The following is a 9,508-nucleotide window of genomic DNA, read 5'->3' as shown; positions in this document are numbered from 1 at the left end:
GTCTTGGCTGGAGACCTTAGAGGTGTGTGTGTGTGTGTGTGTGTGTGTGTGTGTGTGTGTGTGTGGCCTGCCTCTACCTGTGTTCTGAGTGCTGTCTCTCCACCTCCCTGGCTCCCCTACGTTCACTCTCCAGCCTGGCTCCCTCTGGTGGTCCTAAAGGGAATGGCTGATGCAGAAAGACCAAAGGAAAGTTGAGCAAAGTTGAGTTGAGCGAAGAGGAAGCATTTCAGGCAAATTGTGAGTCTTTGGCTGCCACAGACAGAGGGAGGCCTGGGTATGATGTCAGGGGTCAGAGGTGCCCTGGCCTGGCAGGACAGTGCTGGGGGTCCGGCCTCCGAGTCCACCACCCATGCCCACCCATCCCTGGGAGGGCTAGGAGACAGGATGCCTGGGTCTCTCACAGTGGGTGGGGGCGGGAGCCTCCCTCCTGGGACGTCACCCGTCACCCGTTAAACTTCCTCTCCCGGCCACACAGGAAGCTGAGCCGGCTCAGGGCCCAGCCCTACGCAAGCACAGGCCCCCCAGGACCCCTAGGGCAAGGGCCCCACCGGCGGCCCCGCAGGGACCATGGGATCCAGAGCTGAGTAAGAGCTACACCCTCCCCCACTCTCTGGACCAAGATTCCCAGAGCAGGCCCCGGCTGGGGCCAAGGGGAGCCGGGCTGGGGCAGGCTCGGGAGGGGTTGTGAGCCACAGGGGCAGGTGGCTGGGACTGGGGCATGTCTCTCAGACCCTCTTCCCTCTCTTTCTTTCTCCTTCCGGCTCCGAGTGACTAAGTTTGCAACTCTGAGCAGGCACCTCTTGGTGTATCAGAGTGAAGAGGAACATGGCTTCCGGGGGTCAGCAGGGAGCGGGGGTTGGGGGTGGGGGAAGACTGTGTGGGGTCCATGTGCCTGGGTGCTCGTGTGGGACCATGCCAGCATGAGAGTGAAGTGCTGGGGGGTTCCCGTGTCGGGGGCTCTGTGTGCCTATAGTCAGTCCCCATCCCTGTGCTGTCTCCCTTCTTGTCTCCCTGTCCCTGTCCCTGAGCCCAGGACCCAGCATCCTCTGTGAGGTGGGGGGTGGGGGGGCAAGCGAAGGCAGTAAAGAGTGCGGGGCCCCCAGGGGCACAAGGGCATGCTGCCCTCCTTCCTCGGATGACAAATTTGGGGTCAGCCCTTGGGCCACCATGAAGTCTCCCAGCCAGAGACGCATGGGCAGGGTCTCTTGGTCTCCAGACCACAGAGATGCTCACGCATTTACCCAGCCACACTCACAGCCACGCAAGAAGTTGTGGATGCTATTTGTCCCCACGCTGGCTTGGTCACACACACTCATCGACCGGACACCGACACTGGTCAGTCTCATCCTTCCAGGAAAACACAGGAGAGAATCACAAACACACACACCCCTGCATGTTCACCCAAGTCACACAGCACATAAACACAAGTCACAGGCTCACACACATCATGTCCACATATGCACACAAGTCACACTCGGTGCTTCACACTTCTCAGTCACGCACACACAATCAATACTATTGTTCGCACAGCATCACACCACCTACTCGCTGTCACAAACCATTGAGGTCACACACACAGGTACAGAGTTGCAGACACAACCACAGACACAGAAGGAAGCCCCTGGACCCACTAAAGCCCATTCCTGCCCCACAGAGGGGGTCCACCTGCCGTGTTTGATTGGTTCTTCGAAGCAGCCCGCCCTGCCTCCCTGCAAGAAGGTGAGTTGGGGGCATCGGGTGGGGGTGGGGACATGGAGGGCAGGTCTGGAGGCCTGAACTTAGAAGCCCGCTCTCCCACAGATCCCCCCATCCTGCGGCAGTTTCCCCCAGACTTCAGGGACCAGGTACGCTGGCTGGTTCTTGGCTCCCCTGGGCCCAGGGCCAGTCCCCCCAGCGGAAGAGATTGTCTTGGCCAGGGGTGGGGCCTAACCCGAATGGCCAAGCAGTGTGCCCTCTCTCCATCCCCAGGAAGCTATGCAGATGGTGCCTAAATTCTGCTTCCCTTTTGATGTGGAAAGGTATGGAAGGAAGCTTACTTGCAGGAACCCAAGGACTCAGACTTCTCAGGGACCCCCAGGATTCAAACACCCAGGGACCCAGGGACTCAGGGACCCTGACAACTAAGGATCTATACACCCAGAGCCCCAGACTGGTGGACACAGCAGTAGGAGTGTTGTTGGTGCTGGGGTGGGGGGCGTGGTTCAGGGACCTGGGACCCTTGGGTCTCTGAGAGCCCTTCCCACCTCCAGGGAGCCCCCCAGCCCAGCTGTACAACATTTCACCTTTGCCCTCACCGACCTGAGCGGAACCCGCAGATTTGGTTTCTGCCACTTACGGGCTGGTGCCCACAGTTGCCTGTGCATCCTCAGGTGTGAGATTTGGGGCTCTGGGGGGGGGGGGGGCGGGTGGGAAGGGCCTTGGCCTGAGGGCACTTCGTGGAACGTACGCGCCCTCTCCACAGCCATCTGCCTTGGTTTGAGGTGTTTTACAAGCTACTGAACACAGTGGGTGACCTCCTGGCCCAGGACCAAGTGAGACCAGCCTCCCTCTTCTTCCCGTGGGAGTCCCAGCCTCTACCCTCCCAAGCCCTCCACCAGGCTCAGAATTCCCAGGCCTGACCTGAGCCCCTCAGCTCTTCCCAGACCACCTAGCCCCAGTCAATCCTCAACCCACCCACCCCCCCCCCCCAGCTCAGACACTCCACCCCCACCCAGGTCTCTGAGGTCGAGGAACTTCTTCTAAATCTGCTGCAGCAGCCCCTGCCTGGGACCCAGGCCTCCGTGGAGCTGGTGAGTAGCCCCCAATCCCTGGGCGTCCGAGCTTAGGTGGGTGGGGAGGCTGTACCCCAGCCCCGAGGACCACGCAGCTACACCTCTCTCCCAGGGCAGCGGAGTGACAATCTCCAGTGCACAAAGCATCCTGCCCCCTGCCCCTGGGAACAGCAGGCCGGTGAGCAGAACTGGGGACCCCGTTGGGTTGGGCCCCCAGGCAAGGCCAACCCCTGACTGATCGGTGTCCCCGCTCATCCCCCCCCCACCAGCTCTCCTGCTTCGTAGCCCCCGACTCTGGCCGCCTGCCATCCATTCCTGAGAACGTGAGTGGACACCTGGGAGGGAGTTCTGGGGGCGGGGAGAGGTCCCGAAACCCGGAGGGGGCTGTCACATCTTGTGGTCCCTCGCGACCAGCGCTTCTCTCTGATCCTCAGAGGAACCTAACGGAGCTGGTGGTGGCGGTGACAGACGAGAACATCGTGGGGCTGTTCGCCGCGCTCCTGGCGGAGAGAAGGGTCCTTCTCACCGCCAGCAAGCTGAGCACCGTGAGGCGGGGCCAGCCGGGCCGGGGGTGGGGCTTCGCCCCTGGGGCCGTGACCACGGGACGGATTCCCAGTCTAATTCCTCTGGGCGAGACCTGAGGCGAAGGCCTGGCTCTGCCCCTCTGAGCCTCAGGATGGAGTGGAATCCTGGCTCCGCCCTTAGCGGGGGGAATCGGCGTGGGCTGAGCTGTAGCGCCCCCTCTTTGGTCCAGACCCCACCCACTATGGGCCAGACCAAGGCTGGCTCCGCCCCTCTGGAGGGTGCCGTCGGGGAGGTGGGGGGGGGCTCTAAATTGTAGTTGGGTCTCTAGGAGGAGGACCCGGGGGGGGGGGGGGGGGGAAGGGGGGCGGTGAGGAACGCCGGCTCCTCCCCTAGGGGCGGAACTAAGGAAGCTGAATTCTAGCCCCGCCTCTTTGTGGGTGGAGTTAGTGGGCTGTTCTACCACTGCGGAGAGAGCTCCCCGAGGGTTGTATATTAGCCCCGCCCCCTAGAGGGAGCGCCTGAGACCCGCTGAGTCCTGGCTCCACCGGCTCCAAGCCCTGTAATTTGCCGAATTCTTGGCCGTCACAGGATTCCTAAAGGGATTTGAGTTTTCACCTCTCACGCAGTAGGGGGTGGGCAAGGGGCGAGGAGGGGGAGAGAGGGACAGGAGACTGGGGACGTGGGGCATGGAGCCGGGAGAGCCACCGTCCCGAAGAGGTTCCTTGAAGCTGGGGGTCCAGGCCCTGAGTCCACGGCCCCCCACCTGTCCCCAGCTGACTTCGTGCGTCCACGCGTCCTGCGCCCTCCTGTACCCCATGCACTGGGAGCACGTGCTGATCCCCACGCTGCCGCCGCATCTGCTGGACTACTGCTGGTGAGGGGCGGGGGCCGGGCTTGGGGAAGAGGCCTGGGGTCCTGGGGACCCCTGGGCGGCGCCTGCATGACCCTGTCCCCTCGGTCGTCTGCAGTGCGCCCATGCCCTACCTCATCGGAGTGCACTCCAGTCTCGCCGAGGTGAGTGAGAGGGGACCTGGACCGCAGCGGCCTGCGGGATTCCCCTCTTTTGGACCCCCAAATAACTGCCCCCGCCAGAGATCCTCAGGCCCTGAGCGGCCGTCCCCACCCTCACTCCCCAATGCAGAGAGTGCGAGAGAAAGCCCTGGAGGAAGTCGTGATGATGAACGTGGACTCCAATACCTTAGAGACGCCCTTCGACGACGTGCAAGCGTTGCCCCCAGACGTGGTCAGTGTTACCCCCTTCTCTGCTTCCCCCCCCCCCCCCGCGTGGTGGAGGGGAGGCCCCACACCCGCCGGCTCACAGCTGTCCCCTTGTCCTCCAGGTGTCCCTGCTGAGGCTGCGGCTAAGGAAGGTTGCCCTGGCGCCCGGGGAAGGGGTGTCCCGTCTCTTTCTCAAAGCCCAGGCCCTGCTCTTCGGGGGATACCGCGATGCGCTCGTCTGCAGCCCGGTGAGCAGCGGGTAGGCCGAGGGAGAGGCCTCGTGGGTCCTGAAGGAATAATAATAATAATAATAATAATAATAATAATAAATGCCTAGCCTTTATGGAGCACTTACTCTGTGCCTCTGTTTGCCCATCTGTAAAATGGGATCCCACTAGCACCCACACAAAAGGGTCAGGTGAGTCAGTGAATGGGCATATGCAAAATGTTTGGGTAGTGCCTAGCACATCGTGAGCACTCAATAAATGCTAGGTTTTTCTGTTACTATGATCTCACTTAATGCTCACAACAGTGTGATAAGCTAGATACCATTATGGTCCCATTTTACTTATGAGGAAACCAAGGCTTGGAGAAGTCCCATAGCAGGTGAGTGTTGAAGCCAGGACTTCAGGATCTGCTGACTCTCAAACTTCCCCACCCCCGTTTTCACAACTATTCTAAAAACTGGGGGGGGGGGGGGGTGCCTATCGTGTGAGCATCTGACATTCCTGTTGGCTCTGCCTTTACAACACATCCCAAATCTGCCCATTTCTCCCCTCCTCTGTCTCCACCCTGCTCTGGCCCCCATGATTGCTCGCCTGGATTAGGACTTTCATCTCCCTCGAGTTCTCTCTCAAGGGGCTCCCACCCTCGTCCCCTACTGTCTGTCCTCCCCCATGGTGAGCACCTGAGTCAGGTCCCGCCCTCCTCCTCCTCAAAGGCTCCCACCTCCCTGCGGCCCATGAGACCCTGCGCAAGATCAGGCACACAGTAGGCGCTCAACCTTGCTACATAGATATGTAAGCCAATAAGGGAGACAGTTGGGGTCCAGGAGAGCCACGGGAAGATCAGGTCACGGGTCTTTTTTTTTCTAGGGTCAGCCTGTGACCTTCAGTGAAGAGGCCTTCTTGGCCCAGAAGCCGGGGGCGCCCCTGCAGGCCTTCCATCGGAGGGCTGTGCACCTGCAGCTGTTCAAACAGGTGCGCCAGAACCCTGAGGGCGGGGCTGGGGCCGGGGGCGGGGCTAAGTAGGGGCTGGGGAGGACAACCCTGGGTCCCTGGGAGCGAGCCGGACCCCGAGGGGCGGATGCCTGGGTTCCATGGGCGAGACCAGAGTCGGTCCAGCGGGGGGTCCCGCCCTCAGGGTCCCCGGGTGGGGGAGGCATGACTGAACTGTGTCGCTAAAGATGGGAGCCCCTGACTCCTGGGCTCCCGAGGGATGAGATCTACTCCCAGGTTCCTGGGGAGATTGGGGTGGGACTAAATTCCTGGGTCCCTGAGGATGGAGCATCCAGGGTCAGGGGTGGGTGGGTGTACTTGCGGGACTCTGAAGGAGGCGTGTCCTGAGTGCGCCCTCCCCTTGCCGGAGAGGAGGTGGGCGGGGACTCCTGGGTTATCGGGACGTGGAGGAGAAGCGGAGCCGGATTTCTGGGGTTCTTGGGAGGCGGGCTGGAGTCCAGGGTCCATCAGTGTAGGGATGGGTTCTCGGGTCCCTGAAGGTGGGGTCAACTTGGAGGGAGGCCTGTCGGGAGTGTCAGAGTCCCACTTCCGGATCCCTATGAGGGGCGGGGTCTGGTCCCTGACTGGTCCTGACTTGGTGCGGGGTGGGGGGAGGTTTCCTGGCTTCCTGAGGCGCCTCCAGACTCCTGGGTCCCGGAGGCGAGTCCCTTGGAGGGGCCAGGGATGGCTTCCACATATGCAGGGCCAGCAGAATCCTGGGTCCTTCAATTCAAAAGTGGCGGAGGCAGCCCTTTTCTGACCCTTCCCCCACCCCCAGTTCATCGAAGGCCGACTGGAGAAGCTGAACACAGGAGAGGGCTTCTCAGATCTCTTTGAGCAGGAGATCACCTGCAGTGGGGCCTCCTCAGGTGAGCCCTGTGTCTAGCCCGGAGCCCCGCCCCACCAGCACCCCCGCCTGAGCCCGCCAGCCAGCCGTGACCACCCCTCTCCTCACTGCAGGCGCTCTTTACTCCTACCAGCTCTGGGCAGACAACCTAAAGGTAGAACACCGCACTCTTAGTGTTTATTATGGGATTAACTTAGCCCTGTAACAGTCCCCAGGGAGGGTCACCGTTATGCTCATTTATAGACAGAAGAAATGGAGACTCAGCTAGGGAGAGGGGTTCGTCCAGCCTCACACAGCTGGGGTGACGAGGTGGAGTCTGGGGTAACCCCAGAGGCCCAAGTCTCTCTCCCTTGCCATTCTGTCTCCCCAGAAAGGTGGCGGTGCTCTCCTGCATTCGGTCAAGGCCAAGACTCAACCAGCTGTCAAAAACATGTACCGCTCGGTGAGGCTACATGACACAGGCCACCGCCCGGGGGTCACGAAGACCAGGGGACAAGGCACATGTCAACCCCTCGTGGGGACAGGACATTTTAACCTCACATGTAAAGTGCAAACATGTTTTTTTTATCAGAAGCAAGCCGGCAGTTAAATAAGTCTTCGCGTTTTTATTTTCCAGTTACCTACTCATTTCTGCCAGGATCATTTCTTCCCCATTTAAAACTGACAACCAAGATTCATTGGCGAACATCTTTTGTCCTCAGACGCTACGGTCCCAGCCTCTGCCCTTGTGTTTCTTTTTCTCCCGAGCCCCGAAGTTCCCTGTGGCCAACCTCTGCCGCAGCAAATTGTCCCTTGGGTCTTATCTGTTGCTTGTCTTTTGAATGCTGTTCTGTGTTTGCCACTCTCCGTTTCGTTCAGTGGTTATGTCCTCTGGGAATTCTTTTCTACTAGGCAAGGGGTGAGTCTGTGTTGACTTCTCAGGTGGTCCGTGTAGCACAAACGTGAACAGATGGCAGGACAGTGATCCTAGGGGACGGAGAGCCGAGCTCTTGACTGCCCAGGTTCAAAGCACTGCGGAGTCTAATTCTCTTTGTGGCTCCTCCGTAGGCCAAGAGCGGCTTGAAGGGTGTGCAGAGCCTTCTGATGTACAAGGTAAGGCCGGTGGCCAACGGCCGGGGCAGTGGAGAAGGGCTCACCCACCCGGCTCACCCACCCTCTTCCTAGGATGGGGACTCTCGCCGGCAAAGGGGGGGCTCCCTGAGAGCCCCGTCCCTCACCAGCCGCTCAGATCGCCTGCAACAGCGCCTGCCTATCACCCAGCACTTTGGAAAGGTAAGTGCATCTCCCCCAGCACCCTGCGACACCAACGCCACCTTGTCCTTCTCCCATTCTTCTCTGTCTACTCCCAGGCTTCTTGCTCGCATGCTCACCTACCCCAGTGTTCGGGGCCCACTTACCACACACCCTCCTCTAGAAACCTGTAGTTCCTGAGGCCCCACCCTCCAAATCTGTCCTTGGCAGAACCGGCCCCTTCGCCCCAGCAGGAGACGGCGACTAGAAGAGAGACCTTCTGAGTCCCTGGAGGAAGGGTGAGACTCAAAGGCAGGGGGAGGGGGCAGGGAGGCCAGGTCCCTAAACTCCAGAACCTCCAGAGCAGTCCCATTAGGACTAGGGGTCTTGGGCAGACATCTGGGGCTGCCCATCCTTACCCAGGACACCTGCTCTGAGCCCTGAGGAGGCCCAGGACCCATGGGCAGAGGAAGCTCTGGACAGCAGCTTCCTGGGGTCTGGAGAAGAACTAGATTTGCTGGCCGAGATTCTGGACAGTCTGAGCCTGGGAGCCAGCAGGACAGGTAGCCTGCGGCCCAGCCAGAGCTTGGACTGCTGTCACAGAGAGGACACAGACAGCTGCTTCAGCTTGGTGAGAGCCCCAGCCCCCGTCCAACCCCCCTGCCCAAAGTCCATCAGACTTGTCAGCCTTCTCCAGCATCTGAAGGCCAGCAACTTGCCCGTTTCCCTACCCCCACCCAGCCTGACATAGCAGAAAGACCAAGATGGCAACCAGAAGATGAGAAACTTCCAGAGCCCCAGCCCCTGTCCCTGCCTGCTGACGTGCCGTCTCAGCAAACCCTCCAGTCTTCAGATGCCGCGACCTCCTCAAAGGACCCTATTTCCCAGCCAGCCTTGGAGGCCAGCCAAGAAACCATCCTCCCGTCGCTGTCTCCACCAGCTTCTGCAGACCCCAGCAGCCGAGGGGACCCCGAGTCCAGTCTTCTCCTCCTACATCTCTCCCCTCCCCGCAAGGCAGCTGAAGACCCCAGAGCCCAGGAGAGCCCCTGCTCTCAGCTGTCCACAGCACCCACCCAGTCCAGCCCTCCAGAAAGCCCCCAACTTCTGGTCCCCACAAAGCCCAACTTGGATATTACCTGGACATCCCAACCCCTTGAGCCCCTTGATTCTTCCTCAGATCCTGGTTCCCCAGAGAACCCCAGGCCCCAGCCATCTGAGGTCATGCTGGCAGAACATGCTCATTTCCAGTGCCCCAAGGGGCCAGGAGCCCCCAGACCCCCTGCTGCACCTGACAGTGACTGGCAGGAGTCCCAGGGTAGGAGCCGGCCCAGAGTCGCTGAGCTTAAAAAGTGTTTTGAAGGTTAAGAATCAGGCTCCCAGAGGAGACCCTGGTCCTTCAATAAAGCCACATGAGCCCAAAGCTGGTTTTCCTGGTGAGTTTATCTGGGGGCCCTCTCTGTGCTCAGAAACGTACCCCATCCGCCACCTTCCTCCTCCTCCTCCAGCTGGCTCCCAGGTGCAGCAGGAAGCCCCTCCCTTCCAGGAAGCCCCCCCTGGATTCTTGCACCCTTACAATTCATCTCTCAACAGCCTATGAGCCCTGAGTTTGTCCTCTCCATCTAGACTGACTCCTGTCCCACCGGCTTAAAAAAAAAAAAAAAAAAAGGTTTTATTATATCTCACTATGGGATTTATGTATA

At 60.1% G+C, this 9,508-nt stretch overlaps 1 protein-coding gene across 3 annotated transcripts; it reads left to right on the top strand.

Annotated features, from left to right (window-relative positions):
- The first annotated feature begins 205 nt into the window (after positions 1-205).
- DENND1C (DENN domain containing 1C) lies at positions 206-9,444 on the top strand. 3 transcript variants are annotated; one of them, XM_042928180.1, is made up of 24 exons: positions 206-237; positions 476-584; positions 1,655-1,719; positions 1,801-1,844; positions 1,969-2,018; positions 2,250-2,369; positions 2,462-2,531; positions 2,715-2,789; positions 2,884-2,949; positions 3,041-3,094; positions 3,206-3,316; positions 4,070-4,170; positions 4,265-4,310; positions 4,438-4,539; positions 4,637-4,762; positions 5,609-5,713; positions 6,510-6,600; positions 6,692-6,732; positions 6,949-7,020; positions 7,626-7,670; positions 7,743-7,850; positions 8,040-8,107; positions 8,232-8,439; positions 8,550-9,444. In XM_042928180.1, the coding sequence occupies exons 2-24, from the start codon at positions 568-570 to the stop codon at positions 9,171-9,173; spliced, it is 2,409 nt and encodes an 802-aa protein (XP_042784114.1). In that variant the 5' UTR covers positions 206-237; positions 476-567; the 3' UTR covers positions 9,174-9,444. The 3 variants fall into 3 exon arrangements, with proteins under 3 accessions (XP_042784114.1, XP_042784116.1, XP_042784115.1); XM_042928181.1 differs by lacking the exon at positions 206-237 and adding an exon at positions 250-274; XM_042928182.1 differs by lacking the exon at positions 476-584 and having other exon boundaries at positions 207-237.
- The last annotated feature ends 64 nt before the right edge of the window (positions 9,445-9,508 follow it).

The sequence above is a fragment of the Panthera leo genome, chromosome A2, assembly GCF_018350215.1.
Source record: "Panthera leo isolate Ple1 chromosome A2, P.leo_Ple1_pat1.1, whole genome shotgun sequence".
Taxonomy (NCBI): Eukaryota; Metazoa; Chordata; class Mammalia; order Carnivora; family Felidae; genus Panthera; species Panthera leo.
Note: the sequence above shows the minus strand (reverse complement) of the source record. Positions and strands in the feature narration are given on the sequence as shown.

Excerpts from the sequence above, each read along its gene's own strand:
- DENND1C (XM_042928180.1), top strand. Across the intron at positions 2,370-2,461 it reads AGTTGCCTGTGCATCCTCAG|CCATCTGCCTTGGTTTGAGG; the intron begins GTGTGAGATTTG and ends CCCTCTCCACAG. Across the intron at positions 8,108-8,231 it reads TCTGAGTCCCTGGAGGAAGG|GACACCTGCTCTGAGCCCTG; the intron begins GTGAGACTCAAA and ends ATCCTTACCCAG.